The sequence below is a fragment of the Leptonotus elevatus genome, chromosome 19 (genome assembly GCF_054856555.1).
Source record: "Leptonotus elevatus isolate MCC_2025b chromosome 19, RoL_Lele_1.0, whole genome shotgun sequence".
Taxonomy (NCBI): domain Eukaryota; kingdom Metazoa; phylum Chordata; class Actinopteri; order Syngnathiformes; family Syngnathidae; genus Leptonotus; species Leptonotus elevatus.
Window position 1 is genome coordinate 9,474,456 of NC_141257.1, and position 17,042 is coordinate 9,491,497.

General features: G+C 37.4%; 3 protein-coding genes across 3 annotated transcripts; all 3 read right to left on the reverse strand.

The window, feature by feature from the left end:
* Positions 1 to 95: 95 nt before the first annotated feature.
* Positions 96 to 7,193, reverse strand: LOC147157818 (sperm-associated antigen 1A-like). Its single transcript, XM_086063415.1, has 8 exons — positions 6,051 to 7,193; positions 4,787 to 4,886; positions 4,558 to 4,710; positions 2,624 to 2,781; positions 1,971 to 2,112; positions 1,257 to 1,383; positions 811 to 949; positions 96 to 611 (listed from the first exon to the last, which is right to left on the reverse strand). The coding sequence occupies exons 1-7, from the start codon at positions 6,349 to 6,351 to the stop codon at positions 815 to 817; spliced, it is 1,116 nt and encodes a 371-aa protein (XP_085919541.1). The 5' UTR covers positions 6,352 to 7,193; the 3' UTR covers positions 96 to 611; positions 811 to 814.
* Positions 7,194 to 7,338: 145 nt separating this feature from the next.
* polr2k (RNA polymerase II, I and III subunit K) lies at positions 7,339 to 8,253 on the reverse strand. The gene is made up of 4 exons (XM_086063416.1): positions 8,151 to 8,253; positions 7,880 to 7,947; positions 7,519 to 7,611; positions 7,339 to 7,428 (listed from the first exon to the last, which is right to left on the reverse strand). The coding sequence occupies exons 2-4, from the start codon at positions 7,938 to 7,940 to the stop codon at positions 7,406 to 7,408; spliced, it is 177 nt and encodes a 58-aa protein (XP_085919542.1). The 5' UTR covers positions 7,941 to 7,947; positions 8,151 to 8,253; the 3' UTR covers positions 7,339 to 7,405.
* A 1,157-nt stretch (positions 8,254 to 9,410) lies between these two features.
* Positions 9,411 to 16,708, reverse strand: LOC147157820 (gasdermin-E-like). The gene is made up of 10 exons (XM_086061961.1): positions 16,467 to 16,708; positions 15,059 to 15,277; positions 14,676 to 14,868; positions 14,400 to 14,577; positions 14,161 to 14,287; positions 13,890 to 14,027; positions 12,591 to 12,712; positions 12,406 to 12,529; positions 12,245 to 12,315; positions 9,411 to 11,462 (listed from the first exon to the last, which is right to left on the reverse strand). Exons 2-10 carry the CDS (start codon positions 15,267 to 15,269, stop codon positions 11,235 to 11,237), a joined length of 1,392 nt encoding a protein of 463 aa, XP_085918087.1. The 5' UTR covers positions 15,270 to 15,277; positions 16,467 to 16,708; the 3' UTR covers positions 9,411 to 11,234.
* Between the last annotated feature and the right edge of the window lie 334 nt (positions 16,709 to 17,042).

Genomic DNA, 17,042 nt, shown 5'->3' on the forward strand with positions numbered 1-17,042 from the left:
TCTGGGGGGGGGGGGGGCAAAAGCATATATTTACCAATTATCGGCTTTGTAATGTGCATCCGAATGCATATCTTTAAACAATAAAATTTCTCAAATCAAGTTGTGTAGTTTTTTTTATTTTGTGCTATTTACATAAAGTACATGCGGCACATTGACATTGTGCAATGTCAATACTAACAAAAAAAATTCTAGCTTGTTGCTACCTTATATAATAATCCATAAAATTCCATACAATAAAACTGCATTGCAAACATGCACTTTAACAGTGGAACCTCCAAAGTGGAACATTTGACACGATTCTGTTTGAGAATCGAGAAATGTGAATTCAACGGCTTCGTGGGCAAAACGGACTTCTGGAGCGAAGTCTCGCAAGGTTTAGCTCATGAAGACAGTTTCACTTTCGAGGTATATTCATCCAGGAAATTCCACTTCTGAGGTTCCACTCACTGTACGTCAGCTGCTCAAAACTTGGCATATTGCATCATAACAGTGGTGTAAATCTCAGTAAGGCACACACAAACCAATTTGGTTTCCACTCCACCTTGTGTTGACAACACTCTGCTCTCCCTTTTTCTCTCCACACTTGACAAGACTGCATGGACTCATCACATCTGGAAAAAGATAATTTCCTGTTTGATAGTTATGACAAAAAATACAAATTAAACATAAAACAAGATGAACAAGTAGTGGTTTGCTGCCATTTTGTGGCATCCATAGGCAATCATAAATCTTATAACTGATTAGCAGGTAAACGCAAAGGTTAGCTGATGAAAAAAATGAGCCTTGGCAGAGGTAACATTTGAGTCGTACCCCTCTACGTGTGCAACGTGTCGTCCATAAGGCTCCGTCTCAGCAGGGTGGTGACCTCAAGTAGCTCCTGCTCAGCTTCCCTGACATGGGGGTCCAGCTGGAGGACTTCCTGCAGGTCACTGCTGGCCGACAGGTAGTCCTGGGAGGTGCGCGAGGACAAATGGAGAACAGGTTGAGAGCCCAAAAACCCAGTACAGTGTATCTCATTCCTCATATATTAATTTGCATAGTTAAGGCTATTATGCTAGTGTTTTATCTATGTTGAATAATTGAACTACTGAAATACAGATGTTTATGTAACATTGGTTCGTGATTACGTACATGCTCATCTCCATTTTAAGTACTTTGCTGCCATCTTGTGTGCAATTACAATCCCGTTTTGGGGGGCGGGAGGATTGCGGGGCTCAACTATTCACACAATTTTGTTCAGGTGAGGCGAGAGGCACCTGCAGACCCTTGTGGGCCAGCGCTCGTCTGTAGAAGGCTTTCTTGTTGGCGGGCTCCAGGCGCAGGGCAGAGTCGCAGTCCTGCTTGGCCTCCTGGAAGCGATTCAGCTTCAGCAGGCAGATGGCTCTAAATGTGTGGAGTTTTTGGTTTTACATTATTTCATTCATATCGTGTTATGTCCCACAACTTTTTTTTTAACAAAAAAAAAGACAAATCTGAAGGTGTTTGATAAACACAATGCTTAACTCATTCACTGCCATTGACGGCTATAGACGTCATAAATTAATTTTAACTATTCCTATTAGTTAAAAAAAAAAATCCACTTTTGTTAACAAGAGTATGAAAACCTAGATTTTTTTTTTGGGTACATTTAGAACAGATATAAAATTTGTGATTAATCGTGAGTTAACTAGTGAAGTCATGCGATTAATTACGATTAAAAAATTAATCACCTGACACCCCTCATTTTTAATAATCTTTTCTTTTAAAAAATAAAATTATAATTATTTTTTTCTAATTTTTTTTTTTTTTTTTTTTAAATATCTATCTAGGTTTTCATACTCTTGTTAACAAAAGTGGGAAAAATGTTAAACTAATAGAAATAGTTCAAATTAATTTTTGACGTCTATAGCCGTCAATGGCAGTGAATGAGTTTAAAACATTTCAACAAATTTAGGAGTTTTTAAAATTGTGTCTTTCATTTAAAGTGGTACCTGTTAGTGTAGAGGACACATTCATCCGGTTTTAAAGCGAGACATTCGCTGTACTTGTGCAGAGCGTCCTCAAAGTGACACTTCTTCACCAGCTCGTTGCCTTCGTGTTTCAACGCACTCAAGCGGGACTCTTTTCGCCTGGCTACAAAAAAAAAAGAAGCTCCAATCAAAGCAAAAATCACACTTTTTGGGAAATCAAATACAATTTTATAGTTTAGTTTTGCTAGTATACCATAACAATTTAGTGGCTGCCAACTAATGTATGCCAAAAACAACCTACACACTTAGTAAACATTGTTTAATGTAAAAAAACAAATCTGCGGTTTTCAACAAACCTTGTTTTTGTAAACATCAAAAAAGATTTTGCGGTCTTACAAAAAAAATGGTGCGGAAATGCCACATTTTACTGGCAGTGTGATTTTTTTTAAATGTTTTTTTTTGACTGTAGAGCAACAATAATAATCATATGGCATCAAGCTCGCTTAAGAGCTGAGTCATGTGACAGACACACTGCAGGAGGAAACCTGACCTGGATTGTTCCATTACAGCACCATTGTGACTCCTTCCCTTCTGCATTATTGATGCTGCGCATTTTAAACACTATCTGAATGTTTTAACACACACACGGAGGTCATAAAAAAGACTGGACCGACCTTCCTCCCGCAAGGCCCGAACCGCCCTCGCTTGGGCCTGCTGGACGCTAGCGGGTTTCTCGCGGTGTTCCCGCTGCACCGCCAGCGGCACGGCGGGAATCTCCGGAAGCTTCTCCCGCCACTCGGGTCCGTCCTGCTCGATCAGCATCCTGGTGATCCTGAAAAACATTCCCAAAAGAAGTCAAATTCAAGTTTCATGTTATTTTATCAAAGATGATTAATTTGTGCTATTTATTGAATTTCATGTTGTATACATCATTTAGCCAGTAATATTTAATTGTAACATTTTAGATTTTATTTTGACTCATTCACTGCCATTGACGGCTATAAACTTTCATAAAAAAAACAAACATAAAAATGTATTTGAACTATTTCTATTAATATAAAAAAAATTCTACTTTTGTTAACAAAAGTATGAAAACCTAGAATTTTTTTTATTGTACATTTAGAACAGATATAACATTTTTGATTAATGATGAGTTAACTAGTGAAGTCAAGCAATTAATTACAATAAAAAAATGTAATCGCTTGACGTGATTTAAAACAAATAAGAAAAGATTATTAAAAATTAGGGGCGTCAGGCGATTTGTCATTTGTCAAATTTGTCATCGTAATTAATTGCATGACTTCACTAGTTAACTCATTTTTTATCTGTTCTAAATGTACAATAAAAAAATTCTAGGTTTTCATACTTTTGTTAACAAAAGTGAAGGAAAAAAAGTTAAACTAATAGAAATAGTTCAAATGAATCTTTGATGTCGATAGCCGTCAATGGCAGTGAATGAGTTAATTTTACTATTTTAGTTTTTGATTCAGATCAGTGCTTCTCAAACTTTTTACACCAAGTATCGCAAAAAAACTTTCTTAGCTCTCTAGGTACCACCGTCGTTACCAACATTAAAACACAGTAGCATAGTATGTTCATCAGAAGCAAGACAGAAGCTTAATTCTGAAAAAAATATGGTATGCAAATCTAACATGTAACGTGAACAGTTTGAAGATTTATGCTACACTTAACCCATTCACTACCATTGACGGCTATAGACGTCAAAAATTAATTTCTATTAGTTTAACATGTTTTTCCTCTTTTGTTAACAAGAGTATGAATACCTAGAACAAAATGATTGTACATTTAGAACAGATATAAAATTTGTGATTACTAGTGAGTTAACTATTTGATTTGAAATTTGAATCGCCTGACGCCGCTGATTTTTAATAATCTTTTATTTAAAAAAGGAGGGTTAAAAAAATGTCTAGGTTTTCATACTCTTGTTAACAAAAGTGGGGGGAAAATTTTAAACTAATAGAAATAGCTCAAATGAATTTTTGACGTTTATAGGCGTCAATGGCAGTAAATGAGTTAAATATAGGAAAACTGACCAAAAATAACATACTTAATGATTTGGATAAATTGTGCAGTACATAATTATTTCATTGAAAATTTTACTTAATGAAATAACAGTTTTATAACCTTAAAAATTAAATACAACTGAACTGTACTTGGCTTGTGATTTTTTTTATACCACTAAAGGGAGCCCATGTGGTTCTCGTACCATTGGGTTGTTTTAATCTATTTTTCACTTTTTCATTTTTGCCTTTATTTGATTATTGTTAATAATATAGGTCTTTGGTCCAGATGAATTTTATGTAATGTGTGTCATGTCATTGTAAATGACTAGGATGAGTTTATTCTTTTGTTTGGAATAATTACATTTTCTTATGTTAAATTTTGTCATGCATCAATTGGATTCTGTATCATGTGAATGTTAAAATTTAAATTTTTGGTCATATGATGATGTTTTTATCATTTTTGGGTAGGACTGGATGAATTCATTTCATTTTAACTCAATTTAAATGAGTTCATTTTAATCACATATTTTCCTTCATTTAATTTCTTGCCATCCTGAACGTGTGTGCCTGCCACGGGTGCTGACCTGTGGACGCTGTCGTGCGCCGCCTGCACACCGGTGTCCATCTGCAGGACTGTTTTGTAATCCGCGTAAGCCTTGCGGTAGCGCTCCAGCGATTCGTAGGCCATGGCTCTGCGCAGCAGCGCCTTCAGGTGGAACGGCTGCAGCTGCAGGGCCCTAAGAGGATCACGCACACAACATTGTGGGTCATTGCTCACTGTCCACCAACTCTCCCACACACACACGCGTCTACTTGGTGCAGTCTTCAATGCAGTCGGCGCTGTTGCCGTCCTTTAGGTAGCAAGCGGCCCGGTTGGAGTAGAGAATGCACAAGTCGTCTGGGTTGCTGATACCTAACACGATGGAACATTTGTTTGTTTTTTGTAAATGTCAAAGACACATTTTCTTTCAAAGTGCAGTTTGTAATCGACAATATAGCGTCAATGAACGCCATGTGTTTGTGTAAACAAACATCAAAGGCTACTTAATGTAACTTTCAGGTTTTTGTAAACCAAAAACGTTAAGAGTTCAGGTAACCTAATGTTTTTGTAAACACCAAAAACGTTACAGTCATGTTTAACCAATCATAAATATCATAAACCAGCAACCTTGTGGTGAGTCCTTAGTAAAGCTGCAACTAACAACTATTTTAACGATTATTTTTATTTATTAAAATTATTTATTATTTTTAAATTGGATTTTTAAAAAAACTATTAACTCATTCACTGCCATTGATGGCTATATACGTCAAAAATAAATTGTAACTATTTTTTATTAGTTTAACATTTTGTTCCGCTTTTGTTAACAAGAGTATGAAAACCTAGAATTTTTTTATTGTATATTTAGAACAGATAAAAAATGTGAGTTAACTAGTGAAGTCATGCAATTAATTACGAGACAAATTTGACAAATGACAAATCGCCTGACGCCACAAATTTTTAATCATCTTTTCTTTTTTAAATATATATTTTTTTAAAGAAAAGATTATTAAAAATTAGGTGGGTCAGGTGATAATTTTTTTTTAATTGTAATTAATCGCATGACTTCACTAGTTAACTCACAATTAATCACAAATTTTACATCTGTTCTAAATGTGCAGTAAAAAAATTCTAGGTTTTCATACTCTTGTTAACAAAAGTGGGAAAAAAATGTTTAACTAATAGAAATGGTTCCAATGAATTCTATAGTATATATAGTCTATAGCCGTCAATGGCATTGAATGAGTTAATAATTATTTAATCCGTCGATTATTTTAAAATTTCCATCTTAGTCAAAAACAGGTCATTAAAAACAAACAAAAAGATTCAGCCTCTGGTTTGTGTCGTAACGTCAGAAAACAGACAAAAATGGTGATCATTGTTTGCCAAATGTTTTGATTTAACATAAGTCTGCTTTCATGGAGGATGGAAGAAATCAGACAATATTTCCTGTTGAGAAATGATATATGTAGTTATCTAAACAATTCACCCATTATTAGCAAAAATAATCACAGATAAATAATCAATTAGTTATCTGACCTGCTTGAGCACATCCGTCAATGGCCTGGCTGTACTTGTCCAGGGCGTCCCCAAACTGTCCGTGCTTGAAAAGGTAGTTGCCTTCGTTCTTGATGCGAGCTAGGTTGGGGGGGAGACCCCCAGCGGGGGCGTCCAGATAACTTTCATCTGGTCCACCGGCAGGGATCCCCTCGGCGTTTCCATTGGCCACCCCTTTGGATCTGCTCCCGTTCTCCGTGGTTCCCCCTGCTGTTGCGGTGGTCCGGTCTGGTCCGGATCCCCCTCCCCCATTGCAGGGGGACTTTTCCTGTGCGTTCCCCATGGCTGCACCGCCTCTGCAGTGCGTCCTTCCTCTTCCTTTTCCTGAGCTCTCAGCAGCTTCATCTGGTTGGGAGGTTTTCGTTATGATACACCCCCTGAATGACGTCACAGGTGGGGGAGGGGCGATGGCAGTGCAGTGCTGCGTGCAAAGTGATAAGACACCTCCGTGGGTTCCTCGGTAAAACAAAAATGTTTTAAAATTGGTGCACCAGGTTATGTAGATGAGTTCACGTTTTTTTTTGTAGAGTACTGCATTTAAAATGCTCAAATAAATATTTTGTGTAAAATAAACATTTACTGACAAAAACACTATTACTAACACTTAATACTATTCATTATTACAACAAATAGACTTTTCAGAAAATTATTCAGGTCATTGCGATTTTTTTTTATGAATGAAAAATGCAATTAAGTCAATTCTTCTCTTTTGTGGAGTTGCTTTTTTAAAATGCTAAAATTTTATATTTTATATACAAATCTATTAATCAATGTAAAATGAATTATGATACAAAATTGAGTCACTGTATATTAGAAAATAAGGAAAATGTATTGAAGCAAAGGCTTCTTTATGTGGAATTTAAAAAATATCAAAAGGTAAATACTTCATGTAAAATGTTCATTAATATAACAATAACATTATTTGTCTGCTCGAAAATAAAGATGACAAATTCAAAAAATGGTTAACAATATACTGCACATTACTATATGAAATCAACAAGAGTATTTACAGTGAAGATGTACGTACTTAATTCTGTGTTCAGGTTGCCTTATTTGTTTAAATGTTTAAATTTTACTTTTATAACATACAAATGGGTAAATATTTTTTAATGTATAAATAGCATTTAACATTTCTAACTGAATTGGTCAAATAAATTTGCTTTTGTTCTTGTGTTAATAGAAGAGATACTACGTCATCATTGTTCATAAATGTAGTATTACAATTAGTAATATAGTATTGCATATTCCAGAAAAGAAAACACAGGAAAAATGCAGTTTAACGTTGGTCACTCATTGAGCTGCCACATTTATTCACAGACACAAGAAAACGATCCGCTTCATCGGGCATCAAAAACAACCACTTGTGAATCACCGGTCAAGGAAAGACACTGCTATTATTCATACGTACATAGCTGCGCTGATTCTTTTTATGCAGACACTGAAAGGATACATCGATTGGTCCTCTTTTTGTACATGATCCTGTAGCCGCAGTCTCTGCACCGGATTGGATCACGGGCTTTGATTTCATTTTCAGTGTGGCACTCTGCAAACACACACATATACACAAAAATAATATTTACAAGCTGCATGTAAATGTTTTAGAGCTAACACTGGACTGAAATGTGAGACTGGAAGTTACCATTTTTATTATAAAAAAAAACCTCTTAATTTGGGAAGTACAACTTGTAGAATTGGTAATTTGTAAAGTAGTACAACATCCTGCTTTTCACCATTAGTTATGAACTCAAATTTGGAATCCATACCTAATTTTACAATCAGTCAATACAGTGATGTAGAAGAAGAATAGTTACCTCCACAGATATAAAACATAGGCTGCTGCCTTGGTGGTTGGGCATCTTGTTGGGGCTCCATTTTGTCTCTTTAAAATATGAAAGACGTATGTTAGCATAGTTAGCCCAACAACATGCTACCACACGATAACAACAACCACATTGCTTATTGACATGATTTAGCTCTTGGGACCATTGAATACAGCGAAACACGTATTTAACGTTTGAAGTATATCTAAAAGTACAGTACAAGTCTAATAGTAAATCAAAGAATGAAAATATTACGGTGTACCAAGTAAATGTTTAGCACGCTCTTCGAAAACACGGCATATAATGCACATGCGCAGTGTTACGCTCGTCAGTCGTCACAAACTATGAACTGGCTTATGATTGGTCCGAAGGAAGGCATCGGCGAAGATGGCGGAAGTTAGCGTCAAACCTTTTCTTAAAAAAATAAAAATAAAATAAACAAGTCAGGTGACATGAGCAATGACAATTTTAATTATTAGAACATCGGGTTGAAAGAGCAGCCACACATCCATTGAAATAATAACATTACCAGTCCTGAGCTCTTCTCGAGTAACGTCCCTTGTGATTGGTCAGAAGCAAAGCGACGTTTAAGCAACGACGTTGTACAAAATCTCTGTATAAAATGGATAAACAGCGACATCAAGTGGCGATGTAACCATAAAGGCACGTCCACAAGAGGACGTTCTTTCTGCAGAATTGGGCCAAGCACTTCTACTTTTTTTTTTCAATCAAAGAATTGTTTATTCCAACGAGAACATACAATTCTTCGTTCCTTGGTGTGAGAGATTAGTGATCTACTTTATTACCACAGAATGTTTTGAAGACAAATGATTGACTTGATGAAAATGCCGTTTGATCAGAATATATTTTTTTCTCTCTAATCGAGCAGGTGAGAACACTACGCATTAATTTATGTACTCATTGTCCAGTGTGAACGGTAAATGCTTCCAAAAATGTGTGGTAAGCCAATCAAGAAGTAAGGCAAAATTAAAAATATATATTTCAAGTTATAATCATACACTTTATTACAATCTAACCAAAAATGATGATTAATGTAGTTATTTATCATGTATTTTATTTTTGTGCTACCGTGTGTACACATAGTGTCATTGATCGTTCTTGAAAGGCCACACAATGTAAAAGCAAATATGTCAATTTGTGTTTGCATCTTATGTACATTTAGTTTTACCCTTACGTGACACCTTGATTGATCTTCCTCTGCACAGTCACGGAGATGTCATGAACACACATCTGTGGTGTGAGAAACGTTTGTCAGCTGGCATAACACTTGCAGTACAGTGAGCACTGAGCACATACCCGGTACTAGGGAAAAACCTCAAAAACTATTGGAATTTAATTTCCCCGAAGGAGATTCAATCAGCCAAATGTTAAATTGGAGTGACACCTTAAAACGCTAATCCTCCTGTGAACATTTTTTTCTTCTTCTGGCTTCAACGTGCATATTGAGATCAGTCCAGGAAATTGACAGTAAGTTATTCATGAACTCACTCCTGCACACGGATTAAACTTCATAAAAGTTTTTATTTCATATGTATACAGTAGTACAATATCATTTAAAAACTATAATTTATCAGACAAGAAATTTAAGTACATAATACCTTCATATATTTAGTCATATAGACATAAAACATAAATAATTATGGCACCTTGTTGCATATTATAGAATTAAGATACATTTATCATTTCTGGGAAAAAAATGTAACATTTAATAGCTATAGTCAAAAGCAGCCTCAATACAAATAAAAATAAAGAACACTACCATGGCAAGAAACTGGTTAACAGTTAACATACTTCAATAAAAATCTACTAGTGCACTTTAGAATACATTCAATTTTCTGCTTTAAAACAGAAATGATAAAGAAATAACAAGATAACATTTCTCCACTAAATATTATTAATTTAGTGGTCTTATTTTTCACTCTTTGTACAACGAGCCCATGCAGTTGTTTTAGTAAATAAAAGGTCAACAAGAATATCTGAATAAGTGAACTCCATGTTTAAACACAATAGTAAATAATGACATATTAGAAAAATATAGAATTTCTCCCTTCAAAACAATAAAATATATTTATGTTATAGTCCAGTGATTCCCAGCCGCAGTGCCGTGGCACGTAAGTGTGTCATGAGAGATCATCGGGTATAATTGTTCGGAAAAGTATTATTTACTACAAAAATGTACCTTTGTTCATTTATCATATAGTGACAGGCAGATCAATTAAATGCTCTTCCATTAGATGGCAGAACGCTCCAGTAGCTTGTGTATTCACCGACTGCATTTCATGCAACATAATAATATAACAACATCGATAAATATTTATTCGAAACTGCTCCAGATAACTAGATTATATATATTATTTCTAGTGCTGTCAAGCAATTACAATTTTGTTGTTGCACAATTTTACATATTGTTTTTTTTTCACTTTCTTTTTGTCTTTTTCCCAAAAGAACAATTTTCCATACTCCTGCAACATTTCTACTTCTGCTTCTACTTTTTTTCTACAAAGCTTGCGACAGATATGTCTTGAGTACAATCTTCAAATTGAAAGTACATTTAGAATCCAAGACATTTCTAATAGCTTCAGAAGGGTAGATTTGAGAGGCCCGGGTGGTGGGAACTTGAGAAGGTATTTTGCTCTGCGACGATACATCAAAGATGTACAACTAAAACATATTCATCTAATATGCTGTTCAAATTTGGCTGTGAAAAGTGCGCAAATGATTTGAGAGTGTCAAGCGAGTTAAACTAAAAGTAAAACTACCTAGAGTCCATGATTGTCCATCTGCTCAATATAGGCCGTAACAGGAATTCAATAAAGTTTTTATTGTACATTTACAACAGATATAAAATGTGTGATTAATCGTGAGTTAACTATTGAAGTCATGCAGTTAATTACCATCAACATTTTTAATCGCCTGACGAGATTAAAAAAAAGAAAAAGAAAAAATTATTAAAAATGAGGGACGTCAGGCGATTAAAATATGTAATCGTAATTAATCGCATGACTTCACTAGTTAACTCGCTATTAATCACAAATTTTATATCTGTTCTAAATGTACAATTTAAAAAAAATCTAGGTTTTCCTGCTCTTAACAAAAGTGGAAAAAATGTGAAATTACTAGAAATAGTTCAAATGAATTTTTGACGTCTCTAGCCGTCGATGGCAGTGAATGAGTTAATACTGACAGCTCTAACGAATGAAAAATATGCACCTTGGATCAATACCGGTTGGGAGACACTGTTATAGTTTGTAAATATAAGACAACAAATACTTCCCCCGCTACATTTTACAATAGAGAGAACCTAAACCATAGAGGAAAATAAATCCTACATTTGTCCACCGCACAGCAGAGACAGTCCATACGTGCTGAGGCAGAGGACCAACAGGTGCATTTTTTCTCCCATCTCCAACCACAGCTGGTTGTTGTCAACATTCATGGTCACGCCAATGGAGCCGAGGAGCGTCTTTGCTTGCTGGAAATCTTGCTTTTCGCACAGCAGAGTAGGAAGAAACTGGAGGGAGAGAGGAAGGCTGCGCTCCTCCATCAGGTTCAACTAGAAAGAAGGGAGATGGATGACGGGGAATTTAGTTGCAGCGCCAACTTGGGTATATAGTTTGATATGGATGATTTTTGGCTGGGACAAATCACGGTTTCGCTGCTGTATAGGCGCCAAGGAATATTGATTTTGTTACTTGTCAATTTACTAATGATGTAGTGTTGTCCACATTCATTATTTTAATTACGCTGATTGATTCCGGTCAGAGAATCAGGATTCCAAAATGTCTTGAATGCTTTAATGGCAGCAGAAATTAGATACATAAAACCCAAAGGAAACGCAAAAAGACACATTACAAAATAGAATGTAGTATTTATAAAGGCTACAATTAGCGTCCGTGAAGGCCGCAAGCGGCACCGTTCTATTTTTAGCACCAAAGCTTAACGAGGCAATTGGGCACCGCAGCAACGACAACGAGCCAATTAAACACGGCGAAGTTACGTGAGATACAAACATATATAACACACATTGCACAGCAGACATAGGTGATATTTATCACAACTATAGTACTTACTTATTTTCAGTAACGCACACTGAAATAGCGCTGCCGGAAGTAATACAATGAACAAGTGCTGCATTATTAAGAGACACACATGAAACAAAACGGAACAAAACTATTGTTCCCCCCAGTCTTTCTGACAAATGATGTATTTCTCATCTGCGTTTGCGATGAACTAATATACTTTGTCAACATTTAATGGTGAGTTTATGACTCAGTTCATATGAATAAAGCGCTAGTGCGCATTTTGATGAGGAGTAATTTTTCGAAAACCACTAACCAGGGTGCTGAAGGCCTCTAAGAACTCACGCCGACTGTCACACAAGAGGCTCAAAGTTTCCTCAGGCAACTCTATAAAAAAAATTAAAAAAAAACAATTAAAGTAAGAGACCACAAGATAGGACTGCTCAAAGATTTGAAGAACGTATAATCTCCTCTCACCTTCTAATGCACTGACTAACAGATGAGCAGCATTCAGGGAAGCGGCAGCACTAGTGTCAACACAATCTGAGATTTTCTCCTGCTGTATCATGTCGGGTGTTTTGCCAAAGCACAATTCATCAAGCTGAAAGAGACAAAGAAAATTTGACCTCAAATCTTTCTTGGTGGTCGGTAGGTTCACTCACCGTGGACTGCAGATGCGAGAGAGCCACCCGGTCGGTCAAAATATTTTTCAGCATGCAGAACAAGTCCCGCCGAGTTGATGGGGAAAGCTCAGCTAGTGGAGAGAGGTCTTCCACGTGAGATCCTAAAAAAAGATGACAGCAACATCAGACGTCCTTGACCCCATCAAATTGCAAACTCCCCCTTAAATTAGAAATTGTTTTTCAGAACCTTTCATACACAAATTATGATAACCTACATCAGGATTTTTTTCTCAAGTGTTTTTATCACTTTTTAGGCACGATTTTTATTTTTTTTACATGTCCACTAGGGTGGATAACGTGCATTTGAGCAACATTTTTAATACATTTCAAAACTACTACATGTATTGCAAAAACATTTACCCAAAGACAATTGAACTTTTTATGAAGTACAGATAGTAATTTTATTTTTTTGGGCAACCCTTCATCATCACTGCTGCTGTCATCATCCCCACTTGAGTCAGATAGTATATGGTCGACTATCTTGTAGGTTTTGCTAGCAGGTTCTGCACCTGACCGCTACAAAACGTAGCGGTTACTCTCATATGAGGACTAAAATACATAAATTATTGCTATAATAAAAACGAAATGATGATTAAAAGCACATTCAAAAATACTGCAGATGAAGCATTTTCAGCACTTAGTTGTAGTCACAATACAGCTAATGATGTCCAAAGTCCAATTTAGTGGACTCATGATCAATCGCAATTTCTTCCAATTACAAAATCAATACTTTAACAATTATATTACACCTTAGTTGCTTGATGTCTCAATATATTTTTTACTCGCAAGGGCCTCCTGGAATAGAAGGAATAGACACTTGTTCCTTCCTCACATTTGAACTGCTGTCGGCCATCTTGTTGTCTGCCTTTTTTTTTCACTTACAAACGTTGACCACTGGATGTCAAGACTACACTAGTGTCCACTGGAGTGGCTAATGGCCAACTGTGGCAAAACGATTCTTTCTTTCTTTTTTTTCTTTTTTTTTTTTTTTTTAATTGCTTTTTTTTTTTTTTAATAGCTGTCCGTGAAAGGTTTACAATAGTAGTGTCAAAGGTAATAAACTTACAGGACTAATAAATTTGGACCGCAATTCTGTTTTAAACTTCTTTGTATGTTACTTCCACTTTCATATATTATCTTAATCTGTGATGATACCAGTTCCTCGGGGGGGGGACAACCCGTCATTCATAATTTATCACTATAGAAAAATGGGGGAACCGCGACATTTCATCGATGTACTTCTGAGTTTCACTTCCCTTCGAAAAATCAGACACAAACCATTTTGCTGTGGTTGTTCTTCTGGAACATCCTCATCAAAGTACCTCCCGTCCACCACGCTCAGGTCATCTTGAGAGGACCACGATCTCATCATATCGGCCTCAAAGCCCCCGATCTTTCCAGGTTGGAGGCATATCTCTGTTAATGAGATGAATTACGGGACGGGCGCACAGATTTGTCACAAAACCAACGAGTCAGCAATCATGCAGAAGAAAATGACCTAAGTTTTCAAAGAATGAAGAAGCCGTTTTCACATAAGTCCCACACTCACTGAAGTGGCCGTCTTTGTTTATTTTTAGTTCCAGGACGCTGTATGCAATGACTACCGTTACATGAGGCGGGGTTTCCAAAGAAACATCCATGTCCGTCTCAATGCCGTTGGTCTCCTTGATACAGAACTGAAACGATATGTAATTTCCGTATGTAAGATGGCCGCCCTTGTGACGAAGTTGCTTCGCACTGGTTCATGAGTTTGACTTTGTACTGTTCTTCAATGCACAAGACACTCACGTTAATGGTGGCCCCCAGCTTGCCCAACATGTCCACCACGGCACTTAAAGCATACCGCTCCTTTTTGGTCTGGGTGACAGTGAAGGCGCCGGTGGTGAGGATGCTCTCTTTGACAACGGCCAGAACGTCGTATCGCTTCTCCAGCTCCTGCACCAAAACATGCTCCATGTTCACCAACCTGGTGCAAAGGAGAGATGAATGTGTACCAACAGTAACAAGACACTCCTGAATGTAGGTGTTGGTATCTATTGTATTATGGGGTGAATTATTTAGCACCTCTTGTCGGAGTCCTGTAACAACTTCTTCACATCTACTGCCTCTTTCTTCAGCTTGCCGAAATCCGATTGGAGCTTAGATGAGCCCTGAGCCTCCAGCTTCACGCCAACAGAAGCAACCTCGGCGTCCAACTTGCCAGTGATTTCGTCTCCATATTTGGCCTTGTAGGTCAGGAAGTCTGTCTTAAACACAGCTGAAACAGACATCGATGTTCGCTGTTAGCAAATCTTAACGTGTATATTGTAAAAAACAAACAAACAATAACTTAAAAATCAATATAATATAGCAGGAGCATGAATGATGAAACGTCAAGTAAGCGGGGTTCGTTGTACTTTAATTGTGAAAGAAAGACAACACACAAACAGTTAGCAACACCTACATACCAGGTGTAATCTCCTCACCGCCCAGCAACAAATCATTGAGCGTAAAATCCGTCGTTTGGTATTTGGGCCTCTGCCAGAACCAGTGACGCTTGCGTTTGACCACCAGAGCCATCGGAAGCAGCTTGGAAGAGTCATTCACCCCGCGAGCGGGGATTAGGCTTCCTTCCGGGTCGACCTGGCGGACAAAGTTGGCAGTTGCCTTGGAAAACATTGCTTGAACTGCGGGAAGAAAGACAACACAGAAGGGCAGAAGGAAATTCTTACAGACTTTCCCCCAAAAAGTTCACAGAAGTGTATAATGAGGACATTTGACCACAAAAACTGACACACCTCTGTGTCCTCCAACCAGCAGTGTGTTATTAATAATGATATGCACACACACACACACATGCAGTACTTCAGCAGTCTCATATTTCAAAGGCCAAATAATGTCAAACAGTCATCTTAAGTAAGTTTGAGCTCCATGTCTGCAAGAGTGAAATCAACAGCAGAAAATATTTCACCGTTGAGGGATAACAAACACATTGCCAACATTTTATTTTGGAACACATTTGTACTTCGGATGCTTGCAACAAACGAGGTGATCTAGTGGTTACTATACTAGTGACATATAGTAATGCTTTTGGAATGAGGAGGGAAGTAGTAACTTACTACTCTAAACCAGTCCAAAGTCAGTTGGGGTAGGCTCCAGCCTCTGGCGTTGATGACAAGCAACCTAAATACTAATATTTGGTCTAGTCTGCCCAAAACCTAAAGAACTAGTAGAGCGGACCAATGAAATGTAAACTATAATTACACCAAATCACCAATTAGATTTGAGATTTTCCTCACATGGCCAGAAGTTAGCCCCGCATTAACATCAGCATTTTATTTTTTCCAGCCTCTGATTGGTTGGCCAGCATATGCCAAGTAAAACACAATACAATTAATAATCAGAATCTCTGAGGAGTATGATGCGTGCTGTTTTATTGTGTTAGATAAAATTGATGGGTTTTTTTCATGGTAGCTGGTAATTTTAGGAGCTGTATGAATTCGGGGAAGTCCGCCACTCAAAGTTCCCGGGTACCATGACGCAAGACCCGCCACTGCATGATCTGTACAGTTTTTCAAATGCGGACTGTGCGTGGAATTATTAAGATTATAAACACAATAAGTTGAAAGTGCCATTTAAAAAAAAAAAAGGGCTTGGCGCCCGTCCTCACGTCACACGCGCGCGCACGTGTGTATGTACAGTTCCCGGCAGCCCCTCTAGCGACCACTGGCTAAACTCATGACTCGGATTTTCCAAATTAAATCATGTAACAGCACTTAAAAAAGAAAACAACGAACCAAAGAGCACGATTGCACTATTTACTTCACCAAAAGGAACGTTAAAGTAGTGAGACAGTAGTAGTTATCGATTACTTACTTTGGAAGTTACAAGAAGGTTGTGACGTCGCTGATAGATCGCCGCGGACCAAGTTCAATGTCACGGAGGCGAACGAGTTATCCACTGGGCTTATTATGTCGAGTTTGCTCACGCTCGGAGTTATTAGAAAACGGTGGTTGCAGCAGGACGGTGGTGAAGAGAGTGCTGGCAAATGACACTTCCCACCCAATGCGCCTACTTCTGCCTCCTCCCACTGGTGTGGACTCAGTTACTTACCCAGGCAGGCAGGCAGGCAGGCAGGCAGCTAGCTACGTGTAAGGCATGAGCTGATTGGCCTCATTCAAATGTTCACTTTGAGATCGTAGAAAGGAAATAGTGATGTAATGCAGCCATGTTGTTTGACTTAATGGTGGGGTTTTTTTGTGGTTCAGACGGCACCACAATTTGGGTCAGAGACAGGTGTAACTTTTAAGGTCTTAAACCAACTTACCAACCTGAGGACTACATACGATACTCAAAATGATCTCATCCTGTTGCTGCAGTGATGTGATTTGTGCTTGAAGGAAACAATTTGATTTTCAATTCATTTGTAGCAATCTTGATCCAAATAGCAAG

What these genes read in the sequence shown, in the direction of transcription:
- LOC147157818 (XM_086063415.1), bottom strand. Translation starts at nt 6,351, where the DNA reads ATGGGGAACGCACAGGAAAAGTCCCCCTGCAATGGGGGAGGGGGATCC. An exon ending in TGCATTGAAGACTGCACCAA is followed by an intron (nt 4,711 to 4,786) that starts GTAGACGCGTGT and finishes TGATCCTCTTAG; the next exon opens with GGCCCTGCAGCTGCAGCCGT. An exon ending in TGTGTCCTCTACACTAACAG is followed by an intron (nt 1,384 to 1,970) that starts GTACCACTTTAA and finishes CCACACATTTAG; the next exon opens with AGCCATCTGCCTGCTGAAGC.
- LOC147157820 (XM_086061961.1), bottom strand. Translation starts at nt 15,269, where the DNA reads ATGTTTTCCAAGGCAACTGCCAACTTTGTCCGCCAGGTCGACCCGGAA. An exon ending in CGGTGAGGAGATTACACCTG is followed by an intron (nt 14,869 to 15,058) that starts GTATGTAGGTGT and finishes TGTCTGTTTCAG; the next exon opens with CTGTGTTTAAGACAGACTTC. An exon ending in AAACAAAGACGGCCACTTCA is followed by an intron (nt 14,028 to 14,160) that starts GTGAGTGTGGGA and finishes TCTCATTAACAG; the next exon opens with AGATATGCCTCCAACCTGGA.
- polr2k (XM_086063416.1), bottom strand. Translation starts at nt 7,940, where the DNA reads ATGGAGCCCCAACAAGATGCCCAACCACCAAGGCAGCAGCCTATGTTT. An exon ending in TATGTTTTATATCTGTGGAG is followed by an intron (nt 7,612 to 7,879) that starts GTAACTATTCTT and finishes GTGTGTTTGCAG; the next exon opens with AGTGCCACACTGAAAATGAA. An exon ending in CAAAAAGAGGACCAATCGAT is followed by an intron (nt 7,429 to 7,518) that starts GTATCCTTTCAG and finishes GTGATTCACAAG; the next exon opens with TGGTTGTTTTTGATGCCCGA.